This window comes from Diuraphis noxia, unplaced genomic scaffold, assembly GCF_037042655.1.
Source record: "Diuraphis noxia isolate RWA-SAM2 unplaced genomic scaffold, SU_Dnox_SAM2 contig0003, whole genome shotgun sequence".
Taxonomy (NCBI): Eukaryota; Metazoa; Arthropoda; class Insecta; order Hemiptera; family Aphididae; genus Diuraphis; species Diuraphis noxia.
The window spans coordinates 70,583,535-70,611,423 of record NW_028301713.1 but is presented as its reverse complement, the minus strand read 5'-3'; the positions used below and the strand labels follow the sequence as shown (position 1 = coordinate 70,611,423).

At 27.3% G+C, this 27,889-nt stretch overlaps 2 protein-coding genes across 2 annotated transcripts; one reads left to right on the top strand and one right to left on the bottom strand.

Moving 5' to 3' along the window:
• Positions 1–11,959: 11,959 nt before the first annotated feature.
• Positions 11,960–20,493, bottom strand: LOC107164738 (uncharacterized). Its single transcript, XM_015512675.2, has 6 exons — positions 20,080–20,493; positions 18,919–19,198; positions 17,133–17,287; positions 14,700–16,327; positions 14,543–14,628; positions 11,960–13,371 (listed from the first exon to the last, which is right to left on the bottom strand). The coding sequence occupies exons 1-6, from the start codon at positions 20,134–20,136 to the stop codon at positions 13,304–13,306; spliced, it is 2,274 nt and encodes a 757-aa protein (XP_015368161.1). The 5' UTR covers positions 20,137–20,493; the 3' UTR covers positions 11,960–13,303.
• A 154-nt stretch (positions 20,494–20,647) lies between these two features.
• On the top strand, positions 20,648–24,708 carry LOC107164773 (rRNA methyltransferase 3, mitochondrial). The gene is made up of 4 exons (XM_015512722.2): positions 20,648–21,269; positions 21,521–21,783; positions 21,871–22,023; positions 23,230–24,708. Exons 1-4 carry the CDS (start codon positions 21,007–21,009, stop codon positions 23,709–23,711), a joined length of 1,161 nt encoding a protein of 386 aa, XP_015368208.1. The 5' UTR covers positions 20,648–21,006; the 3' UTR covers positions 23,712–24,708.
• The last annotated feature ends 3,181 nt before the right edge of the window (positions 24,709–27,889 follow it).

Here is a 27,889-nt window from a genome sequence, read left to right as displayed (position 1 = left end):
TTATCATAGATATACATATACCTGATTTCATAAAAATTTAAAACTCAAACACTCAAAACATTTTTCCTATAATGACGCTTCGAGTTTTCTCTATAGCTACTTGAAGAAAAACTTATGGAAAACTTAGTGTTAAATTTTATAACCTTAGATATAAATACAAACAATATTATGATTTTTAAACTTCAAAATAATTTGCAAATATTCATGGTTTTGACGAATTTTTGTCAATATCTAAACTTCAAATGCTAATTAAAAAAAAATTGTGCCTATGTATTCTTATAATTTTTTAATCACTATAAGAATAACTTATGAAAAACTTTGTATTAAATTTTCAAGTATTTTGATTGGGCCAGAAAAATTTTATGGACACTTCAAAAGAAAATTTTCAGAAAAATTGAAAATTTCAGTTGTCTATAAATACCTTGAAAAAGTCAAAATATTTTGGAAATTAAATCATGTAAAGAAAATGCCAAACTTAATAACTGGTAAAATTTTCAAGTATCTACGACTTATACTTTTTGAATAATAACAAATGTTTAAAATCGTTTGAGGATAAATCGTTATCGTTACGCTATTTCGTAAAAATTTTAAATTCAAACGCACCTAAAAATTTTTGTATAATGATGCTAAAAATAAAACATATTATCAGAGGTTAGATAAAATATTATTTAATCTCTGATACCACAGCGCAAGACCTGTTAAATGGGCACAACAGTACCATGTTATGTAGCACGATTTAAGATATATTATCTACCTAGTTATGAAGAAATGATGAACATAATATTATATGATAATAAATTATAATCACGAATTAATAAATGCATAACTAAAAAAATTACAATCAAAATCTATAAGTATTAGGTACTGCAGGATACACAACTACACACTACACGATTTTTTTTTTATCCTGGCATGATTTTGTTGGAGGCACAGTCGGACATGGGAGGGGGGGAGCAGTGCCCACTCACCCCTCCCATAACCACGCCTATGACCGCAAGTAACATAAACGGCTGTATTTTATAATAATAAAATGTAAAATAATTATTATTTTGAAATAATGATATTTTACACCAGTGGTGGGATTAAGGGGGCATAAGACCCCCCCCTTCCCTTTTGGGACTAAGCTATCTATTATTATAAGGCGAATATTATGATTTATGATATATCAACAACTATTAATATTTTTATAAAATATTGTCATTAAAGAATATGGATATTTATGGACATTTAAATGCTCTGAATGGCTCATTAAAATAATAAAATTATATCGCTGCTATAATCAGGTAATATAGGTAAATTTATTTAAATAAACAATAAACAGTTCGTTTTTTTTACGTGTATATATAACGTAATATTACGTATATTTTAAAAATGGTTAAATTGTTTTGAATTAAAATTTATTATAGCAATATAATATTATCTATTTAAAATATGTTGTTAATGTGAAACAAATTTCTAAATTAATTTTAAAAAAAAATGGTTTACATATGAGTAAAATCGTAATATGTGAATTAAAATTTATGGAGATATCAAATACACAGTAAATTCTTTAACCTCAATTAGCCCCCTCACCCTCTTGGTGAGTGATTAAACTCGCCCACGGTTTTACAGCATATATTATTAGCTTCAAAAGTAAGTAACACCGCGATGAGCAATAATGATATCACGATTGATGATAACACATTGTCATAATATGTGTATCTTCATTAAAGATCGTACATATACCTAATTATAATATATAACAGGTACCTATATAATCTTTATTCATTAATCTTTACCTACCTACAATACTGCTATTGCATATTATTATCCCTTATATTTAACGGCGTACCTAATTAGTAATTTGGTTGGAGGGATGGGATTATATGTTTTTAGCAAAAATTTTTAAGCCTCATACAGTAACCTATACACCACTATAAATATAAATATATAAATATAAAATATTAGCAGTAAAATAAAAGTTTTTTGGGGATCTATTCTCCCTTAAGTGCACCCTGCTTATATTAAGAATATATGTTCCAAATGGATAATATTGGTGTGGTTAGAGAGTGAGTCTGAGTGACGCGAGTTGGCGATCAGATTATGTGTGCACACCACCGTACACGCGTGTATAGCTGTTATAATAATAATATCTGTGGACTGTGGCTGTGTGATATTATGTACCTATATTATTAATCGCATTAAAACAACAACACATACTAATATCGCGGTAAAGAGTCCGTCAAACGTCAAGTCGTATTAAATGCACACCAGCGGATGGTGGTCGCGTGAGTATACGATCATCGGATCATGAACGACGATGAGTACCTACCTAGCATTTAGGAAATGAGCCACAGAGGTGTATATTATATAAAAAAAAAACTTTTACATACTTTTATGTTATTTTAATCACCTAGGTAATACGTAGAGCCTAGTACCGAACTGTGCACGCGCACATATAATACCTAGTACCTAGACCAGAAGTACTAGAAGTAGCAATAGTACTTAGGTGGTACAAGTGTACGACTGTAAAAGTACAAAACACGTGTCGGTGTATCGCGATTACTGATTACTGATTAGTGACATTATATTATAAATTTATAAATAATATATAGTTACTCAGAACACTATATAATAGGTAACAGGAAGAACTGACTAATGATGAATAACTTTCATTCTAATAAATATTTTTAAACTGTTTCTTTTTTATGTAATTTACAGACATATATTTATAGAATATAATTTTATTTTTATAACCATTTTAATGTATACACTTTTTTTAAAATATTTTATATGAGAATTTTTAAGCACAGGTGCACGTTAAAATCTAAACATTTTATTTCTTATATTTTTTATAATATGCAGATATGTATAAACTTGATACCCATCATGAGTCACACTATTGATTAAATAACTACTATATTCATTACCAAATATGTAAAAAAAAACTGTTTTTATCAATAATTTTAGCATCTATACTTTAAACAATTTGTTCACAAAATATAGCCACTTCAAAATTCGGGCGTATATCGATTCCGCCGATTTTATATTGATTCCGCCGGCTATTGACTCCGCCGGCTACTGTTTAAAATATCTACATATCGATTCCGCCGGCTACTGTTAATATTATTTACATATTAATTCCGCCGGCTACTGTTTATCCCGCCCTTATAATTTGTAAATGTATCTTTAAAATTACAGTCCTACATAATATAACATAAAATAAACAAAATTTTAAAAATTTATCAAATGATTTGAAATTTTGAACGATAATAAAATTTCTGAGATCACTTATTTAAAACATGTGTCCAAATAATACCAAAAGTAGTTACATTTATATTATATTTATTTTAATTAGATTATACATTTATACAATTATTATTATCATTTTATACAATTCAAACTATAGTACATATTATATACATTTTAATATGTTATCATTTATTCACACATTTTAATTTTTAATTATACAATTATTACTATTATCATTTTATACAATTTAGACTATATTATACATTTTAATATTTTATCATTTATTCACACATTTTAATTTTTGAATTATACAATTATTATTATTTTTTTATTATGTACTATATAAAATACATATACAAGGGGGGGGGGGGCGATAAACAGTGTCCGGCGGAATCAATATGTAAATAATATTAACAGTAGCCGGCGGAATCGATATGTAGATATTTTAAACAGTAGCCGGCGGAATCGATCCAAACCTTTTTTCTAAACAGGTAGTTTCAGCGGAATCAATAATTCCCCCAAAATTCAATCATAAAAGATACTTTTATCCGTAGTAAGTAGTAACCATATTATGCAGCATTAGACACTATAATAATTAACTCATTAGTCGCTTCATTATTCAATTTGCACATTACATTACAATAAAGATGCTAAGAAAACACGTTATACACTACTCAGGTCTGCGCTCAGCATCGACTTTTAACAAATTTAAACTGATTCAAAATATTTATACATAATTAATTTTTAAATATTATTCATTTAGTTAATAAACAGCGTTTACTAACTTTGTCACATTGGATTATTAAATAGGTATTGCTTCTAATTTAAGTCACCAAATTAACTTGCAGGTTTTCTAATAAACTGTGATAGACCACAATTTAAATTAGCAATTAACAATTTTATTGTTTCAAAAAGCAAGACAATTTAATACAAGAGTCCAAAATAGAGAACGATAAGGATTTATTAAGTTTTTTTAAATTTAACCTATATGTATATATGTGAGATGATGATGATGATGTGTGTGTGTGTGTGTGTGTGTGTGTGTGTTTGTGTAATTTATATTATGTGGAATAATAAAACACGACTATATATAGGTAGTAACCGCCCCGTTCGAGCTGATAATTCACACCGACAAGTTATACGACGTACGCCCATGTGCTGTAGTTGCGTGTACGCGTATACGTGTTCATAAAATGCCTATCCAAATTCAAAACTGGAAAATCGCTTTACCGAGCATAATACCTATACGTTGTACATTATACATGAATGGTGATAGTAGCGAGCGTACAACCGCGAAAACGTTAAGGCGCGCCTTCGCCGTGTTTTAACGATTAAACTCACTCTGATTTGAACATTGAACCTGTACCTAGCTAAGTTATCGTCATTACGCAAAATTAGACTTATTTTTCTCCTTGTACCTATTTTTTCATAACAACGAGGCGATGCGTTTAAGGCTTTACACATGACGTATTTGCCAGTGTGGCGAAGATGACATTCGTTTATGTCAACAAGGTGTTTCTAGAGGATTCACTATTTTTCGCTATATATTATGTAGCTGAAATTCCGGTGTAATCGATCCGGCAATTACTCAGATTTGTTCAAAAGAGGAATTGAAATTTTAATTTATTTTTATTAAATACTATTCTAGATGAGTGTCAAATCAACTATTATTCTTATAAACACGCGCAAAACCAATTCATACGATCAACAACAGTACATTTACCAATTTACCATTGCTGCAGCACTGGCGGGACTCGCCAAAAAAATGAATTTTATTTTATGCTTTATTATTAAACATAAAATAAATGTTTCACCTAAAGATTGATACAAATCAATTAATATTAAAAAGTCATTTTGAGTTGATCATTTTTTCACAAATCACGAAAACAATAATATATTGTATCAATATACCTATATACATCGTTATTGATTAATATTGATAACATTATAAATCAATATTAGGACATCAATAATTTGTGTTCTATCTGTTCATTAGTTCATTCTGTATATTACGAATATGTAAAAATTTATAATTCATTTTATATTATATTCATAGCTAGGTATTACTGAACTAATGAAGTATTGTTACGAATGTTTTTTAATTCAAGATCTATTTTTTCAAATATTTTGTAGGTATTCATTTTTATTATATTATTTTACGTATTTCACATGTATATTATTTTTATTTTTAAAACATAATATGTCGTTTTATATTGAAAATTGAAGTAGAATATACATATAGTAGTATATTTCGTGGAATTGACTTTATATACCTTTTTTTTCCAGTTAAAAAATCAGAAACGTGTGGGAACTGTTTATCACAATACTGCCACCTGAGTACCTGACCATATTATATAGTTTAATATTATACCTAGGTATACCAATATAGTATAGTATATTATAATATAATATATTTTATTACTTTTATGTTATTTTAGAAACACACAAACAAATCAATTCAATGTCATATAAAGGTCTTATTGACAATTATTGCGACAATAGTTTAAATGCCTGTACTTTTAATACGATGGCGTCGGGTGGTGGTAATGCAGTGATAAAATGTCTTATTGTTTTGTGTATAATTCGAATTACTGCAGTATAAAGCGATTTGTAATCACTTCGAAATTTACTAACTCCATAAAAAAATATTATTGTTTCCTGTAGAATAAGCAACTTAAATACATATCTATACTGGTTATTTGTCACGGAAGTGCAGAATTCCATCAATATAGATTTAACATTAAAATTGTAACGCTCGAGTGAATAAATCGTTAGAAATCGAATTAATCGTCAGTCGTCCCTATTATCGTATAACATAAAGCCTTTATGTTATACATTATGTTATATTAGGTACATACCTAATCTGCAAAAAATCGTTACCAGTCTATTTGTCATAACCTACAACATTAACAAATATCTCTCTCTTAAAGTTAAAACTTAACGTATCGGATACAAAATATAACGACCTATAACCTTTTTTTTTTTTAACGAAATAATTTTATCTGTCTGTCTCGAATTATAAACCGTGCGACAATAAGGGGATCAACAGCGGTATCCCCTACGCAATCGAAATTCTTATCAAAATGGAACTGCAGTTAGATTGCTACAACCTTTATTGCAGGCTTTACACAGCTACATGTAGATATAAACTATAAAGTGTTTTTATTGTTATATTGGAAAGCACTTGTCAGTGAAGTAAAAAAACCCCAAAAAGTTTTACAAAGCATCCACCACCGCAGTCCATTAGATCAGACACAGATTGCGCTTTAAAGAAGTAACATTTCCCAAAGCAGTATTATTGATAAAACCGCAAAAAGAAAAAAAATTAAAGGTGAAAAGAAACGTAAGTAAAAAAACACCTGCTGCAATTTTGACGGTTTTTGATCTCAGCGGCCGATGCTGAATGGTTATTTGAATTGAACGACGATTTATCATCGCTCCGTTCTAAATTCAACACATATATAGGAAACCATCCTTGTTTCCTCTTCAATGCGAGCAAAGGTACTTCGGTTTTTTTTCCAAATCAATTGATGATACAGTATATGTTATTGATACCTACATAAAATATGCCGATCGTCCATCGTTCAAACTCCAGACCTAGTGGCTAGTAACGATGAGTCCTATTATTCAGAGGATATAGCCTCTGTGTTTGTATTGTAGTCGTTGTGTTAGGCCGGAAGCACTAAAGCCGTGCAGCGGGAAATTTTGATAAAATATGCTTTGCAACGATGACACCCCTAAAACGCATTGAAAATACCTAAAGGTGTGTCTCTACTGGATTTGGCTTTGTGACTTATGGATACGTATCATAAAATTACAATAAAAGTTGATAATGTGGAGAATACATTATCTAAATCAAGTTTTTTTAATTAACACATTGTATAATAACTAACGAAAATAAAAACAGTGACGTGAGTGCAATGACCATGAATATTTGGAGTTTTAATAATATTTTAAAATAAAACTAATAAAATATAATATTACGTTTAATTATTGCACAGCAAAAAAAAATTGTATTTAAATACAGATACAATATATAACTACATCCATTCAGAAAGTTTTCGAAAGCACACCCAGACATAGGATTTGTTACAACGTTTTTTTTTTTTTTTTTTAAGTTTGATTAATAATGGTTTTGCTGGGTTTTGATGGCTCTTTTAGGTCGTTTGTCGTTTACCATTATGTAATATGTAATTATGGATGTCAATACATAAATCATCAAAATTCAAATAATTTTTAAAATTAAACAGTAATAAAATATATTATATATAATATTACTTTATTATAGTATATGCTGTAATATTAAAAAATTACCTACATTAAACTATATAATTGATGAAGTAATTCTCGATTTCGATTTCTTTAAATAATTTCATCTGGCATACATAGAGCTATCCATTTTTTTGTTTTAATATTATTTAAAGTTTTTTTTTGTTTTTTTTTTTTTTTTTAAATATGAATTGTGTTGTTAAAATAACAGAAGACATATTATGAAGAATAATATCATCGATGTATGAAACGTTCAATTTTTATAGCAAAGGTTTTTATTTAACTTGCTAATAAAACGTTCAATTTTTCTTCTATATCAATGCCCACCCGCCCATATTTCAAGATGTCGCCTTGGACTCTATATATGTCGCAATGCTACTAAACATAATAATTGTGGCTGTTGGATTTTGATTTCACTTGATCACATTTTTCAAACTTAGGCGTCACTGCCCAGACCTCATGGATATAATATTTTATAAAATCCAACTTGAAGTTCATCGCCATACACTACAGATATCATCAATCTATATTGTTTTGGAAGACGTCTTCCTACTGAATATGTTCATTTTTTGTTGGGTACCTACTTACTGATTAAATTTTTAAAAGCAATACCTATAATAATAATATAATATAATATGAAACAATATTTTGGTTACACGGCGTTATGGATAGGCAATTTAGGTGCACTGTTATCCACTTTTTATATTGGTATAATAGTATAATCATTGATTATAAAAAATACTAGTACTATAAATACTAGTACATACTAGTATTTATAATCAATGGTATAATACATACATCAAAGTAAGGAAATGTAAACAGTGAGATGGAATTGGTAGATCTTTGTTCCGCATGGAATAATAAAATAATATGTAAACAACATAATATTATTATTGTGAATAATCAAAATTATTGACTATAACTCTTTATGCGTTTGAAATTTGCAAAGAAAAATTATGTAACTTTCTCTCCCATAATATATACATATATCTGTCGTAACTACTTCGTGAAATCGATCTTTTCTTGAAAAGATGACAATTTCGTGAAATGGAAACACGTTTTTTACACTTTGTGAAATTCAAAAATATTTCACAAAATAGTCACTTTTTCATGGTCACTCAAATTTAATATCGTGTAATTTTTTTACACGGTGGTCGTTCACTTTGTGTACTGAAATACAACATTTAACAACTTATTCTACCTTTCTATCCTCATAGATTTAACTTAAATAATTGTGTATAGCAATAAACTTTATTTATATCATATTAATTTATTAACTGTATTGTGAACATTTTTTATTTATTAGAACAGGAAAATGAATTATGACAACGACTGTTACATTTTAGACTACCTTTAAAACAAACACATCTTTTGGTTTGACAAGCACTTTTACACGAATAACTTAACGGAAACGTCAAATTTGATTATATCCATATTATTAACCTCGTGCCCATGTCAAATGATATAATAAATATTTAAATAATATCTAAATTATTCTAATATACGACTATTATAGTATTATACTGTAATTACCAGACTATCTGAAATGTGTAAATAATATTTATTGATTTTGATAAAAGTCATAATCATAATGATGATCATAAAGAATTAACCTAGCGTGGAACTGTCCAAATTGTATCTGGAGGTCAGGGATTTTTAAGTTGTTCGTGTAAAAGTGTTTGTCAAATCAAAAGATGTGTTTGTTTTAAAGATAGTCTAAAATGTAACAGTCGTTGTCACATTTCATTTTCCTGCTGTAATAAACAAAAAATGTTTTCAATACGGTTAATAAATTAATATGATATAAATAAACTTATTATTATACATAATTATTTAAGTTAAATCTATAAGGGTAGAATAAGTTGTTAAATGTTGTATTTCAGTACATAAAGTGAACGACCACTTTGTGAAAAAAATTACATGGTGTTAAATTTGACTGACCATTTCGTGAAATATTTTTGAATTTCACAAAATGTAAAAACCGTGTTTCCATTTCACGAAATGGTCATCTTTTCATGAAAAGATCGATTTCACGAAGTGGCTACGCCATATATATATATATAAATATTTTTATCTTTTTATTATAAAATAATAAAAGTTAAAAATACATTCTACTGTTTTAGTACTCATTTTCAATTTTTTTTTCACGTTCATAAATCTTGAAGTAATAGGTAAATCTGATGGTGCCAGCCTATAGAATATATTCTGTAAACTGTGGAGGTATATTTAAACAAGGTTTTAAACTTTTTTATTAACTAAAATCTACAATACTTGTAAAAACTCAAGGAAGTTCTAAATTAAAAAACCCATCATAAACTTAATCCATATCACTCCCAAAGATGGAATTAACCATAACGAAAATAAAATATTATACCTACCTGGAAAGATAACATGAAACATTTTAATTTTACAGTTATTTAATTGTTCAGGAAGGAACACCAAATGAGCAATTTGCTAGCTAATAATGTATCTAATGTTATTTGAAAAAAAAAATGTATCGTTTGCTTGAAAGTTATTTCCGGTGATACACGACTGCGGAAGTGCGGGCGGATCTTATCAGGGCTACCTTTTTGATAACACGATTGCGGACGATTATACTTTAATGATGGACACCCAAAAATGACACGATTGCGGACACATGTTGCCAAATTTATAAATAATACTTCGATAATGTGGGAATATGGGAATTCTGAGCGTATTAAAATATTAAATGTAGTTTGCAGTTACAAGTCATTTCTGTTAAATAGGTACTGCAGTAATAGCTGCACACTCGTAGTCCGTAGTTATAGTGTTCTATTATATAGTGTTTTTATCAAACTATGGAAAACTGTCAAAACATTTTATCAGAATATTTGTATTATTATTATTCCTATTATTAGCTATATAATATAATATTATCTAATATCTTAAACAGCGTTGTAGTCGGTGCTCACTAGCCATTCAAACGATAGTCGATAAGCCTATCATTAAATTGATAATCGTTGGGCTCGTTAGACTGCGTTGCACAACTTGGCAACGTTTCAATAAATTTCGTCCGGAGTCGTATCATTTATTGGGTGCAATGTGCAATATAAAACCTTTTGTCATACACTATACAGTGGTCGTCCGCAGTCGTGTTGCAAAAAAGGTAGAGCGTCCGCAATCGTGTTTCACCCGATTGAGGAGTGTTGCTCAACAAAATAAGAGGTTCAGTGGCAGATCAAAATTTTTAAATGACTCTGTTATTGAAATTTAACAAATAATTTGTATAAACCAGCAGCAAAGTACAAATCTTACATATAAATAAATATATTTCTATATTATATTATAAATAAATATATTTCTATATTATATTATACATAAATATATTTCTATATTATATTATATATATATATATATGTATATATATACAAATATAATATTTGTAATATTTAAAAGTTATAAGTAAAAAATATAGTTACTAGTTTTTTTTATACCTTATTTTTAAATGTTTGAGTAATTTATTTTTGAATTGTAAAGGTTAAATAATAAAGTAAGCGCATTTAAACTAAAATTAAAACAACCTAGACTCCAGAGTGAAATATACATATTAAATAGAGTTATAACGTTATACAGCCCTACAACAGTTTTTTAAATTATAATATCATATTAATATATTATGCATAGTGCATACATATATTCATAGATTTATTACCTACTATAAAGTGATTTTCACTTATTTTAAAACCTGTTCAACAAATTTCTTTTTTATTTATTTACTTAACTTATTAATTGAAGTTAAGTTAACAAATTTTGTTTAACTTTAAAGTTAATTGAAAATAACATTAATTAAAAAATTTGAACTTAACTTTTAATTTAATTGAACCAAACATATTTAACTTAACTGAGAGTTAAAAAAACATTAACTTGCCCAGTCTTGTCATTATTAACCAAGCACCAAGCACTATGCTCACCTTCATTTTTTCCCAAAGTTATATGAATTCTGAATGTCGAAAATGTTAGAAAAGTATACATTGTAACTTTTTTTATGTTTATATTCCTTAACTATATTTCAATTGATCACCTCCTATTTTTTTCTTAAAATGAATGTTTTTGAAATGCTGATGTATCAAAATCTAATTTGGACAAGTATTTATTGAGTTATTTAACTTTGTGTATTGGGTTATATCTAGATGTATAGAATATATGATGGATATTTTGAATTATTGTTGTTGTTGTTATTTTAAAATATTGGAGATTTTAAATTTTCAACTGTCAAAGAACTAGCTAAATCTAATTTGGTATCAGAAATCAGAAGTTGAAGATTTAAACATTTGTTCTATAATTTATGCCGTGTATACAAACACAAAACATTCACATTATTGTAAAATTGTACAATAATAATTGTTTTCAAACATTGGGCATTCCAAATTTGAAATTATTTGAGTACTTAAAAATATACACAACTCAGATGGAGTAATAATTTATTTTACTCATAAAATAAAGTATAATAAATTTTTATTTTAAAACAAAAACAAATAATTTATGTTATCCCTATACAACTCAATACAAATAACAACAATTTAACATTTTCTTATTTAATCAAAAGTGAAAAATATACACATGGACAGGTGTATTTACAATATTACTTAATTTGAACAAAAATTAAAAATTAACATGTTTATAATTATAACAATTATTTATATTATTAAATATACACAAATCAATTGACAAAAGAAATTTGGTCATCACATATTATAAACATAGTTCATATAGAATCTTATGTATACCTGTAGACCAGGTAAATAGTTATCATGGTACACTCACCTTCAACTTTATATAATGCAACCACAACCACCAACAATATTCAACTAAATGACCGCCTATAAATTCACAAAAATTATTATTCAAACTAAATAAAGTAAAGAAATATGACATATTATTGAATGATAGACACAAAAGATTAAAACCTACTATTACCACATACATGAAAAAATCTGGAAGAACTTAAAATTAAATTTTTAGTAATTTATACAATGACAATATATAATTGAAGTAAACATATCTTGTTAGTTATTACATGATATTATATTTATCTAAAACATTGCTATGAAATATTTTCCAACACTCAGTGGTTAATTTTAAAGTAATTTAATTAGACAAACATTTTTATTTCTAACTGTACTATTATTTAACATAATTTAACTTTGAAATCTTTTGACTACTAAGTACAAATTTATTGATATAAATACAAATATTAATTTATTGAAATTTTTAAAATTTCAATAATTTATAATATAATAATTTTAAAGAAAAAGGTAATCACAATTGAAAACCAATTTATTAAATCATACAAACATCCAGAAACTTATAATCATATAGTACAAAACAATTTATTAATATTTATAAGTTTATCACAATAATATTCATAATCTGGAACAATAATTTAATGATGATTTACTCAAATATTGGAAAAAATAATGTCTATCATAAAAAGATAAACAAAATAATAATATTTAAAAATAAAGAAAATACCTAATGATAATTCATAATCAAAAGAGAATCAAGAATCACAAAAGTAAATTAAATTTGTGATTAAAAAATATGCTAAAAATAACAGTTTACTAAAAATGGCTAGTGCCTAGCAAGTAAACTGTTTTTAGCATGTAGAGGCTTAACCAAAATGATTTGAATGAGTAACATTAACCTATGTACATTGTAAAAAATACATATATTAATTACATCAAAAATATATCTTAGTGAAGGTTAGTAAACCTTTAAAAACAAGCTTATATATATTAAGATATTAAAAATATATATCGTAAAATTGTAATTGGTTTCAACATTATAATTTTTTTCGCTTCTTCATCATTTGTTTCTCTCTTCGAATATCTGCTAAATCTTCTAAAAGTCCTGTAAAAAAAATAAAAAAAGATTTATAAGCAATAAAGTTAATATTAAAAAAAAGTAGACAAGTGGGTATCGCTCTGCTGTATAGTAGGTCACTATAATAGATGTGTTAAATTTGAATGCAATGACAGGTATCATTATATACGGAAAATGATTCTGAACAGAGATGATTTGTCAGTCTAGAATATATTATATTACCTATATTTAAATTGTAATATATTTTTATACCCTCGCAAAATGTTTTCTACATTGACTCTGGAGTTTTTTTTTCAGTTATTTGAAGGAAAAGTTATGGAAAATCTTGTGTAGGGTTTTTTAATTATAGGTATAAATCACAAAAATGATATGAATTTTCAACTTTTATAAAATTTTGAGGAATTTTTGGATGGCTAAAATTTTTAGGCATTTCAATAAAAAAAAACTTAGAAAAATCGAAAATTTCAACTGTCTATAAATAGCTTAAAAAATGTAAAAATATTTGAAAATTTAACCGTAAATAGGTAACGCTAATATAAACATTTGGTGGAAATTTCAAGTATTTACAATGATTTGTTTTTGAGTTACAGCAAAATAAAAATTTTTTGTCGAAAACTGATTATGCGTAAAAATTCCCGTTTTTGTACTTTTTTAAGGTTTTTCATGACGCTTTTGAAAACTATTAACTTTTGACTCTCCTCAGTACCAACTAGATGAATTTTCTTTTTCAAAGAAGGGCTGAAGTCAAAAATTGATGCATTATTTCTACCCCGAAACATGATGACACACACAAAAAAATTTTTAAAAAAACACATCATTTTAAAATCAATACATTCCTCACATCGTTCAGAATCTAAAATAATACAGCTAATTAAGTTATTATTGAATAATTATATAATTGTAAACATTTTCAACTTGTACGAATGGGACTTCTATACTTCAGCCCACGGGAGTCCGACCGTAAACCAACTGCAAAAACCTGTCTGTAGTTATGCATCGAACCATACCACTGTATACACATTGCCGAGTAGTAGGAATGATGCCCATGGTGGGAGATGCGCAGTTTACGGTTGGACTCTCGTAGGACGGAGTATACATTTTTGTAACTAACAACAAATTATAAATATTATGTTATTTCTATAAAGGTTGGAAAAACACATATGTATAGATTAAATGTATAATATAAGATATGCCTTACCAGCTCTAGTACTTTTATATTCTTCTTTTTGAAGAGTACGATAATCAGACTCCATACATTCATCATCTTCATCCATTCCTCTATATCTAAAAAATAAAAAACAATATTGTTTACAACTCACATAAAGAGCTTAACACCTAGAATAAAATAATTTTACTTTGATTTATCATATTTGAAAATTTCTGAAATAACTTTTGAGTAATCAGCTTCGTCTTCAGGCCCATCATCAATAAAGTCATCTAATTCAGAATCATACTCATCCGAATCTGATTCAATGACTTGGCGTTTGTTGCGAATTGGCATATGTCGGTCATCTCGTCTTCTCATATCAGAAGGTGGGAATTGTTTAGGGATCATATCCCTGGGTGGGAACTGCTTAGGCACCATGTCTCTAGGAGGGAACTGCTTAGGTATCATATCTCTAGGAGGAAATTGTTTAGATACCATTTCCTTAGGTGGAAGTTGCCTAGGTTTAATATTATTGCCCATCTGTAACTTTGTAGATTTATCAACTGGCATTGGGACATATTTATCATTTGAGCTGGTTGGTTTAGATTTCATGCTTTGAGATGACATTGGTCTAGGTTTGTATTTTTCATTTGAATTTTTAACTGCACTAGGTGTATATTGTTCTGATGAAGATAAGCTTTTTCCTTTAGGTATATATCTTTCCGGTTGTACAGAACTTTTAAGTTTAGGAGAATATTTCTCATCAGCAGAGCATTTTGGTTTAGGTACGTATCTTTCAATGGATGTTGGTTTTGAAGAATATTTTTCAGATAGTGGACTTCTTGATTTAGGCACATACCGTTCAGTGGGTGTTGGTTTTGAAACATATTTATTTGAAGGCATTAAACTCTTGGGTTTTGAAGAACATTTGTCAGATGGTGGAATGCTTGATTTTGGCACATATCTTTCATTGGTGGTTGGTTTTGACACATTTTTATCAGATGGCATTGAACTCTTGGGTTTCGGTGAATACTTGTCAGATGATGAACTTCTAGATTGAGAAATATATTTATCATTATTTGGCATACCTATAGGTTTTGTCGAATATTTATTTTCAATAGAATTTATAGTTTTGGGTACATATTGATCTTTGACTGATTTTGGTTTTGGTGAATATTGTTCATCATTAGAACTATTCCTCTTTTCGTACAACAAATGTTGTTCTAATGAACTTTTAGAGGTGGATCTATTCCCATTTGAGTTCATTCGTAAGCTTTCTGAATTATTTAATGGCCTTGGTATATATTTATCATTTTTAATATTATTATTCAACTCTTTACTAATTTTTAAATCTTTAGACCATACAGAAGCATTCTTTTTCAGTTTATCTTCTGCATGAATATCAAGTTTTGAAGAAGATACAGATACTTTTTGAATCTTCTCAACTGGTTTCATCTCTTTGGGTTTTTCAGTAATAGGTAAGCTTTTGCCTTGTCTTCGAGCTAATCGCATCTCTTCAATTCTCTTTTCTTCTAAATATTTATTTCTTTCTTTCTTGGTCATCATAGGTAAAGGTTCTTCTTTTTTAGGTTTTTCAATAATTATAGGTTCATATTGTTTTTTTTCAGCAATCTTAAGTAGTTCTTGAAAATTTAATGGTGGAGGTTGTGCTGGCCGTTTTTTTACTTTCTCTGTATTTATATCAGGTTTGGATTTTTTTTCCTCGACACTATCCTGGTAATCTTCAGCATTATCTAGATCTTTAGGTTTTCTTTTTCGTTTATGTGGCAACAATTGATCTTCTTCTTCTTTTAGCAAAGCTGCTTTAACTCTATCCTAAAAATCATTAAATAATCATTATTCATTATTAAACAACTATAAAAAGAAATTAAAACAGTTGAAATTTTATAGTTTTGAACATGATTTTAAAATTATAATTTAATAATGATAAAAATACAATTTTAAATTACATGCAATTACATATTTATATGTTTTTCAAATTTCTGATTTTAAAACTGATGACAATTTATATTTATAATGGCGAGATAGTGTTAAGTTTGAAATTAATATGTTTCATTTATGTATCATTAAATGTTGCTATATGAGTAATCTTAAATATTATTTTGATATTAATTACTAACAATTATTAAATACCTACTTATAGTACAAATGATAAATTATAAATAGGTACTATGATATAAAAACTATTTTACTTATTTGCTAGTATATCAGTATAACATTATTATTTTCTTTCTGATAGACTATAAACATTTAAAAATTAATTTCTCATTTATAAACTATAGTTAAAGTTAAATAGATATGACTAATTAATAGAATAGATTTCCATTTCTACTAATATTTAAACATAATATTAATTTTAGATTTGAAATTTTTATTTTATTTATATTATAATGTTGATAATTAAATATTAATATCTAGAGTAAAATTAAAAACTAATTTAACTATGAAAAAAGTTGTGAAACTTTTTGAAAATGCTAAGCTAAATACATTTTAAATTAAGATAAATTTAATATAACAGTGTCAAAACAATCAATAAATTCAATAACAATACAAATTTTACTTGTTTAAATCTATATTGGTAATGTTTTATTTTATATTTGTATCTAGCCAAATTACATACTTTAGTACCAGATATGTCGTGACTTCTGTGATTAGGAGTTTTTGTACTTCTTGAATCAGCCGGAGTATTTACATATTTGTTCATAATATTGTTATAGATGGCCATGGCATCTTTAGAAACATAACCATAGTCATCTTCATCCGGTTGATTAAATCCTATAAATAATCAATTATCAAACATTTGAATAAGTGTAATATCTAATATGAAATAGGTATACCTTGTTCCAAAAGAGAAGACACCAGGCAACTATAGGTAAACTCGGTTTTGCTACGTAAATCTGGTGTCTTCTTTTTTGGAACAAGGTATAGATACTTTATTTAAAAAATCTAATAGTGTTGAATTAAATTTAAGACAAAAAATTTATAGGTATCTAATATTTATAACAAATAACTTAATTTATTAGTTTATATCCAACTAATTTTTATTTTTTTTAATTCGTAAATAAAGAAAGTAGTTATGTTGTATGCAATCTATGATACGGGCGATCTACCGTTAATCCTGAAATTTAAAAAAAGAAAGTATGATTATAAACATATAGTTACTATCTATAAACTTTTCCCAATCAACAAACACTTATAAAACTCGCGTATGACTGTCTTATATCATATAATTTTGTAACCGAATTAATATGATAAGTAGGGCTGGGATTTTAATGCCTTAAAAAACCCAAAAAATGCCCTTAAAAAAATGCATTTATGACCTAAAAACCCTAAATAATTCCCTAAAAACCCCAAAAAAATTAACTAGAGTAATAAAACGGTGTTTACGGCAAAAAAACTCATACTGAACGTCAAACGTCGATTTTACCGACTTAAGATTATTTAACAGGAAATACGGATAGTGTTTACTCAAACCTTGTCCAATAATATAATACGGATTATGAGTACCTAGCTACTTATAATCTCTCATATTTATATAAAAACCATGTTGGCGTAAAAATCTTAAAATTAAATTTCAAATACTCCAATAATTTCATACTTGGTTTCCAAAAACTCAAAAAATGCTCCAATAACTCCAAAATACCCTAAAAAATTAAGAAAATTACCTAAAAACTAAAAAATCCCAAAAAATATAAAATAAACTTTCTTATTCTCATTCATAAGTACATAAAACAAATTTGTGACCAGACGAGCATCGCACAGTAAGCTTTGGAAAACAATGCAAAGTGCATCGAAATCCCAGCCTTAATGATAAGATTTATCTAATTAGAAAACTGGGGAATACATGCAGAATTGTATTTCGTAACAATTTCAACAAACCACTGAATTGTTCTACGTATTTTATGTTATTCATATCAATATATTTAAATTCTCAATCACTTGGTTTTATTTTTAATATTTATTCTCATTTTCGAAGAATAATTTTAAAACTATTAAAAGAGTAAATAGTTGTTACCTCAAAACATATTGAAAAAAAAAATATAGCAAAGAAGTAAATCGAACTTTACTTGTAAAATCTTATAGGTATCTCATTAATACTTTTTAAGTTAACAAATATACTCTTAAAAATAAAAACTTAAATTAACAAACAAATTATAAATAATACTATATAGGTAATCAAATAAATTACAATGTGAGTTACAAAGATGACGGAACGACAGTGAAAATTTTTAAATGTATAAAGTACAAATCATGAAAAATAATAACTCACAATTAATTTTGTTATTATTATTTTAACTGTCAAAATATTAGATTATAATCTACTGTGATTATAACTAACAACATTATAAATTAGAGCACTATAAAAAGATATTTATAATTATAAAATAAGAAGTAAATGTACAAACCAGCCATCGTAACAGAAGTATTAACATCATCTTTGGCATCCTCAATAACAGATTTATTTGCTGATTTAGTTCGGTTTAACATAGACTGGACCCTTTTGAATGATTTCCTATCTTGACTACGCAATGATATTAATTCATCTTTTTTCTTTTGTTCTTCTATTTGTTTGAGTCTTTCTTCTTCGTCTTTTTTAGCTAAAAATTTCTTAATACTGTCCGATAATTGTCTACTTTCTTTTGTTTCTTTTTTTGGTGGATCCAATGACGCTTTGAAATATTTAACCTGAACAGAATTAAATTGTTAAGTAAATTGGTTTCTAATCTAGAATTCTTATAATGATTTAGTGACAATAAATTGATAAAATGCAATGTAATAAATTAGGTATTTGTTTTTTTTTAACATACCTATTCTTATTTGTTATAAAGTGGCATTTATAAGCAAGTGCAGTAGAAATATTTTTTTATTTTTTTTTTATATTAGAAAAAAACAATCTATACAAGAAATGTACAATAAGTTTATGTGTTAAGAGAATACATGGCATGAACAATTGAGTAAGAAGCCACCCACTGGCAACACTTAGCAGTAGAAATATTTAAGGAAATTAGTATGATTTAATAGTTAATAAATATTTCAACTTGAAAAGATAAAAAAAATAGTATAGGATGAAGTTCACTGGTCTACACATTATACCAGGGGTCATAAAATGGCAACCCTTAATAAAAATTTCAAAACTAATAATTAAACATTATAGTGATGTACATTTATCATTTTTATCCATTGGTTTATACCAATTTTAGTAACATTGATGACCCGCAAAAATTTTCCAAATTTCTTATGAGGGCCTTTAAAAATATTAATTGGTGTCTGCACTATGGCAGTTACTAATTTGTGTTTGATGGGAAGATGAGAGACCTAAGTTGAAGCCACAGTGCATATTTACGGATAAAGATCTTGTTCAATATGGTAGCTATAATATATTTTAAAGGTATACATCCAAGGAGGCAGTTATAAATGTACATGGATACTATATATTATAATATATATTTTTTTAATTTTAACAACAGTCAACAGGTCGTTTTAATACTTGAATGTATAGGCAGGAAATTGAATTTAGTAATTAAAATATTTTTTTAACCCTATATATTAATTTTTGAAATACTTACATCTTTGTCTCTTGTGTTGTTTTTTTGCGCCTGGTAGAGTAAAGTGTGAAAATCCATTATTGCAAAGAGTGATTGTCAGTGAAATTGTGACCAAAATGTCTTTTGCTAGAATGAAATACGAATACCATTATCATTTACGTAAAAATACTGAAAAATCATATTGAATTTATCGATGATAAATTGGAGACCGTTTAAATAAAAATATGCAGACCAAAAGGGATCGATAAAACTTATAAAATTATTATTTGATGTATCGAAAAAAATCACGCTTCTCAATATTCCAATTTTCTATTAAGACTAGAACATGAATATTGAACCACAAATGGTAAGACATCGACTGAGTCGACTGATATCCATTAAGTTTAAAGCCATTAAGGTTGTAGAAAGTTTAGAAGTTATCAGTTGACAATCACTGCCACAATTTACTATGGTCGTGAATACGCCACATGTTCAATCGTATGAGATAAACACTGAAACAGCTGTAATAGTAGTAAGAATATCAACAGCTGCTGTTCACAAGTCATGTTATTATTTTGTTGAGCTGATAAATGACAAGTGATAACTATTATCATATCGGCATGCTCCTACAGTTCCACACGTTTTTACAGGTTATAAATTAATAATAAATAAACGATTAATAATTATTGTGTATAACTACTAATTAATATGATGCCTTAATTCCCCCGGGATCGGAACGGACCTCTCAGACGTTTGAAATTTAAAATTTTTAAATAAAGAATTGCACATTTGCACATTGATTATCAATTGATCACGCCAGCTACTGTCATAGACCTCTGTAATTGCTAATTTGTGTTTTGTTCGAAACATACACAATTTAAAGGTAGGCATCTACTAATTGCCATACCAAAATTATAAAAAATAAAATACATAGAAACTATTTGAACCCTTCAACCGAATTGGTCGAAAATGAAAGCGATCAGTAGTAGTTTTACGGTCAATTTTCGACGAGCAGTGTCTAACGTCACTGCCATACGAGCATATGCATCTGATGTTAAACGGTTGGATGTAAAGGATTCAGACCCTCAACGGTTGGACAAGAAACGGTCAAATGAAGACCCGTTGAATAGTATTAAGCCTCATATGCGAAGTGGAGTACTGTCAGTAGTTGAAAAAGATAATAGTGGATTCCCTTCATATATCATACTTAAAGAAACTAGTCCCTTACTGAGGTTAGTACTTATCAAATTAGTTAGCACTTAAGCTATTCTACATAATAATAATTATTAAAGATTTGATGTACATGTCACATCTTATTTAAATTTGTAAAACCTTATGTTATTATATAAAGTCTAATCACTGTAATTTAATTTTAATTAATTGTAGAGACCTGCATAAAATGTGTCATTTATGAATTCATAATGAAGACATTTTTGTTGTTATTAGTTAAATTATAGCTTTTAAAATTAATGTTTTGTTTCAGTCAAGCCATGATTGACATAAAAAACAAAAAAAGACGTCAACAAAATAGCAGTATACTTTTAGAAGGTAAACGTCTGATACAGGATGCATTGAATGCAGGCGTGAAGCCGAAACAAATTTTCTTTAGCCAGAAGAGAGTTTTAGAAAACATATGTTTATCCGAAGAACTACGAGATCTACCAGCCACAAGTACAATATTTTATAAGGCCCCATACAAAATGATTCAACTATTTTCAGAGACTGAGACTTCTCAAGGAATAATGGGTAGCAATAAAATCAATGTGTAACATTTAATACAATTTTAGCTTAAAATTTAATCTAAATTTAACAATGATATTTTTAAATATTTAGGTATTTTTGAAATGCCAACTATTGACCATAGAGCCCGGAAAAATGCATTTCCAATTACAGTAATCTGTGATAATATCCGTGAACCTGGTAATTTAGGTGCTGTGCTAAGAACTGTAACAGCTGTTGGAGCATCACAAGTAATTTTAATGAAAGGTAAATATTATTTTTGACTAGTTGATAGGGTACTGATAATTGGTGTTTGTCCTTCACAAATTCAACATAGAAAAACTACTCATTTTATATAGATCAGTATGATAAATGTAATTAATTGATAAATATTATAAAACATAGTATTTAGATTCAGCGTGCATATATATGGGATGATCTTAGGCCTGCGGGATTATTATTTGACACAACCGATTATTAATTATTAGTTTTAATCAATTTTACCAGTTAATCGGATATCCGATTAATCCAATAATCTATTTCTAAATAATAAATTAATTTCATAATCAACAATTGAGCCAAATAACCGATTAACTTGAAAATAATAATATAGTAGTAAATTATATTGCCCTAATATGATGGATATTCGATAGTAAAATTACAATTTTTATTGTTATCTTTATTTATTATACTCTGTTAACTGGTTGTACATGTCAAGTACTTATACATGTAACACTTATAAATTACAAAACATTTAAAAAAACCTCTAAAATAAATAAGAAACTATAAAACTATTAAAACATAAGTAATATTATGTATAAATTAAAAAAAAATAAACAAAGAAATTTTATTGTTTTAAATAGGAGTTTAGGTATAATTAGGGCTATTATAGGACTACCTAAAATCGAAATACCATAAATCTCTTATAACTGTTTGCTAAGAAACAATGTAACCAACATTTTAATAACTTGACACAATTGAGGTTTTACCTTATACTATATTTTAGCGGCTTCAGTTTTAACTTGATTAACCTGATAAACGTATGATAAATTATGAAATTTATAAAAATTAATTGATTATTGATTAATCGATTAATAATTGATCAATAGATCGATATTAATCGATTTAATTTTAAAAGCAATCAGTCAGTGTTTTAAACTATTGTAAAATCACCAATATAATCGATTAATTGTTAAAACCACGCAGGCCTAGATGATTTAACCATTTTTTTCAAATTAATAATTTTAGTTAATTTTAAAATAATAAATAAAATTCAAAAAAGTATGTTTATCGTACTCAAATGTGTTTTTTTAATATTTTTTGCTTTATTATATTTTTTGTATTGGTGAATAGTTTTTATTAATTTGCAAGTCATGTGAATGACAAAGACAACATTTATTGGTACCCACTCCCAATAATGTTACATTTTATACTTTGAATTGTATTTCAAAACCAATAATCCTTGTTATTTAGGTTGTACTAATTTATGGGGAGATAAAGTATTGAGAGCCGGTTGTGGTGCACATTTCAGGATGAAAATAATATCAGATGCCAGCTGGAACTTTTTAGAAAATATCAAAGGTCAAGTCTGTTTGGCTGATAACAACTATGTGAGCAACAGTGATTATTCAAATATTGATGAAGACATAAATTTAAATGTTTTTAGAAAAACAGCTCCAATTGAATTGCCAATAGCTCCTTACTATGAAATAGATTATTGTAAAACCACTCCTTTGATACTCATTATTGGAGGTGAGACACATGGATTGAGTGATGAAGGTTACGAGTTTGCTAAATCACGAAAAGGTATCCGCGTGAATATTCCACTTGAAAATGGAATAGAAAGCTTAAACTCTGCTACAGCTGTAGGCATATTATGTTTTGAGGCCAAAAAACAAATGTTAAATTTAATAAAAAGTGGAGATGAAATTGATAAAATTGAACAAGTATATTAAGATTGCATTGCTGTAGATATTTTTTATATTAAATAATTTGATTATGTAACTCAATAAAAATGAAAATATTACAAAAGCTTTAATTTAGACTATAAGGATAAAAGGTTATACATATAATATTGTTTTTAAATCCTTATAAAATCTATAAACTATTTGTTAATTGATTTTTTTTAGTTCATAGTTTATTATGTGAGCTATGAGAACTGATTAACCTTACAATGCCTGGTGTTACTCTTCAACAACATATAATTAATATATCCATTTTAGAATATTTTAAGTAGACAGTACTTACAGTGGCGTATTTAAGGGGGGCCCGAAGGGCCTCGGCCCCCCCCCCCCCCCATTGGCATAAGTTAGGTTTTATTATTTTTTATTATTCATTTTTATAATTTTATCTTTTATATTGTTTCGCTCAAACACATTATATTATAATTTAAGAAATATTATCATTACATATATTTTAAATTATTATTATATTATCATTATATAAGAAATTCTCCCAAACATATTACTATTAATTTTATTATGCGGGTATAAAGGCATTTCGCCTTAACGCAGACAGCAGACCGGCTATTTTTGCCATGTATCGTTCCTACTGGCCATCGCTATCTTATCTTATTTTATTTGTAAGACAATTCTCACTAATCCATTTCTATATTGCTATTATCGTTTTAAAATATTTAAGAAAAAATTTAAGATTTGCATTTTGGACTATGGGCCCCCTCCCCCAAAAATTAAATCCTGGATCCGCCACTGAGTGCTTAGCATTTACTACCATAGAGTATAACATAATATTCTTTGAATTTACTACTCTCGAATTTACAATGAACAATATACAGAATACCATGCTCTGTAAATTCTGTCCCAGTAAGCTAAATTATAGTTAAAACAATTTTCAGTGAATTGAAAAGGGAAAGTTTAATCTATTATGGATTTTAGTTATTTTGTAAAAATATTATATTAATAGACCGTAATAAATTAAGTATACAATTGTTAATTTAGTTCTTCTTCAATTCATTAATATATTAATTTACTTACATTTTAAGTAAAAATCAATTATGGTAGAATACAGAGCTTTGTTTTTGTTTATGTTTTTTATTGGATAGTCAAGGACATTATATCTCAATATGACTTAGATTTATATGTCAGATCAGTGTAACTTGTTTTCAGCGGACTATTGCAGGAGTAAGAGATTAACATTGTTTATCCCTATCATATTAGGTATATTCTTTATATTTCTCATTTTATAGCCAATTGTCAAAGTGTTCAAAAGATACTAAGAAGATTGAGAAAATAAAGATGTACTTGTGTATAATTTATGTGGTTTTCCTATTAATTAGCTATTTAAATTATTTATATTAATTTATCATAAACTTCCCTAATTAAAAAAAAGTTGTATGTATTTTAAAAGTTAAAATGACTATGTTCATTAGTCTAATATTAAGGGTATTATATTCATATTTATAGGTAAGTATACAGAAAATGTATTGAAATATTACTTAAAATAATTTTAAAATGCTTAAATGGACTAGATTTATAGCATTTGTACATTTTTTTTTTTTTTTTTTTTTTATTGAATTTTGTTTGTCTAATTTGAACAGTTTGGTTACAAAATGAGAAATGTATTAAAGTTTTTCTTTTGCTCACAAGCTACGCACAGGTGATTGGCAAAAATAACATGATATTATGCACTTATGTTTAAGTACCATTTAATAATAAATTGATTGTGCTTTAATATTCCCCCTCCCAAATCGGTATTTGTATTATATGTATATACATATACACTATGTATATTATGCATACCTATACATTTTTTTACATAATCCCTCCCACGGAAACCCATAATGCTATAATCCATACCATGAAATGGAAATCCTCATTTTATAATTTGTATAATATATTTTCAATTAATTATATCCATTAGCGCACAGAGGTATTTAAAGAGCACATGCAGTTAAAAAAAGTTAGCCACCCACCCACCCAATTTTTTTATTTATAAAAAATAGTTTCACTTATTATTCACTGTAATTCAAAGAAATCAATTAGTATAGACTATAGTTTATGTTATGAATTTTTTAATTTCCCTGTGAAACCTGCAATAGTACACACCCACCCTACTTGAGAACACATGCAGTTGCATTCCTTGTTAACATGTCTGGGTTCCACTGATTATGTCATATAGATAAATTATTGACGATTAAGTCTAGTGCCTAAAGTAGTTATAGTACCTATAGTTTGAATAGTTAGAATATAAATGTATAATTCGAATTGCGCAATCATTATCAGAACGAACATATTAAGCTTTACAAACTCGAAACTAAATATGATTCAATAAAACCGTGAAAGGGTTGTAGAGAACAGCGAGTGTGAAACCTAGGTCAATAGGATATCTATTTTTTTTTAAATAATTGCATTTAATACCTACCTACTGAAAACTGATAGAGAACTTATATTTTGAGTGAACAATTTCTCATATTTTTTGAGCATTGAGTTTTTTTAGTTGTAACTGACAACTGTTGTTTGTAAATCGGAATGTGTAAAAAAACGTTGTACAGAATTTAAAGCTTCTGTACTCTCCTAATAGTTGTTCTCATAACGCTATTTCAGTAATTTTTTATCATCATAAAATATTTATAATATAAAAGATGTTAATGATAATAATAATAATAATTAATAAATACCTATACATTAAATAGTTTAAGAATTTAATTTAATCTCAGTTCTCAGATCATTTTTTCATCATACATTGCATATTTCAATAATAATGGAATATCTATATAAAATTATCTAATTAATAGACAATGCTTAAAAGTTTTTATTTTAATTCAATTTCGGATATTTCTAGTGTGAACGCAGTCTTATCGAAAAAATTATGCCCGAGTGCGTCCTCGGCCCACAGATGTTGCATATAGTGTAGATTAGGTACCTTAAAGTTACCTACCAGGCCAGTGTCGGTCTGGTACCTAAAGGGCCCCGGATGCATTTCTTCAAAAAAGACCTAAAAAATTACGTCTTATAAAATGGTAAAAAAATGAAGTGATAGTAATTATTGCAAAATACTAAATCGTTAAAAGTAGGTGCCATCTAGCTTATTTTATACACAAACAATTAAGTTAAGAAGACGTCGCAACCACTTGTGTTATGAGTGTGTAAAATAAAAATATTCTCAAAATGCCCATAACTCACTTCAAAACTTATCGTAAAAAACAAATTGAGAAAACACACATAATGTTTTTACAAAAAAAATTCATAATATGTATTATGTAGGTAAGTTTACTCTAATAGCAATACTAACAGAAATTTGGTATGTGACACGTGTCGAACGTATATAAGACGGAGACAACAATCGCGGATTTGCGGATCTTAACGGTGAATCATCATTTATTCAAATGTATAATAATAAACTACCTACGAAACAATAAAACTACAAAAGAAAAAAACATGATTACACAGAAATATGAAAATAAAATAATATTTCTATTACTTGTCTATAGGTACCGAATTTTATTGTTGAAGACGAATGTTGAAATGTGTGAGTAGGTATAATATTATTTTAGTCGACTGTTAAAAGCAAATATCAAATTATGTTTATCAATTATTATACATATTAATATAGTATATACATAAAATACATCACTAATAATCTTGTATGCAATGCTTGCACAATCGTTGTATTTGATAGCGGGCCCCATGCAGCTTAGGGAAAGTGATGAGGCCCTCGCCAAAGTTCCTGTGTTTTTAAAAAAGGAGATTAAACCTATAACCTAACTTGCATTAGTGTAATTAATCCTAAAAATTTCCTCCTACTTGTACCAATGTTAAAATGTCTTGTTTGCACTAATATAATATAAGCGAACACTGAAACACCTAATAAGTGATCTACATTTTTAGGTCTTACAATTTTCCTTTGACTCTCAAATCCCAAACAATCTCATTCCTAGGCTTTCGTAAAGAAAAAAAAATTGTGCCCTAAAATTATGTCCAATCAAATTTATTTGATAAATAATTGACGTAAATCCCTCTAAAATGTCCTAACTAGTAATCAAGAACAAACCGACCAACTAAAATATTACAATTTATTTTTTATTCATAACAAAAAAATCGTATTTTCCATTAATTTTTTCGGTTTTCCCGATTAATTTGAAAGTGATTACTAGTTACTAGGAATTTTCAATTTT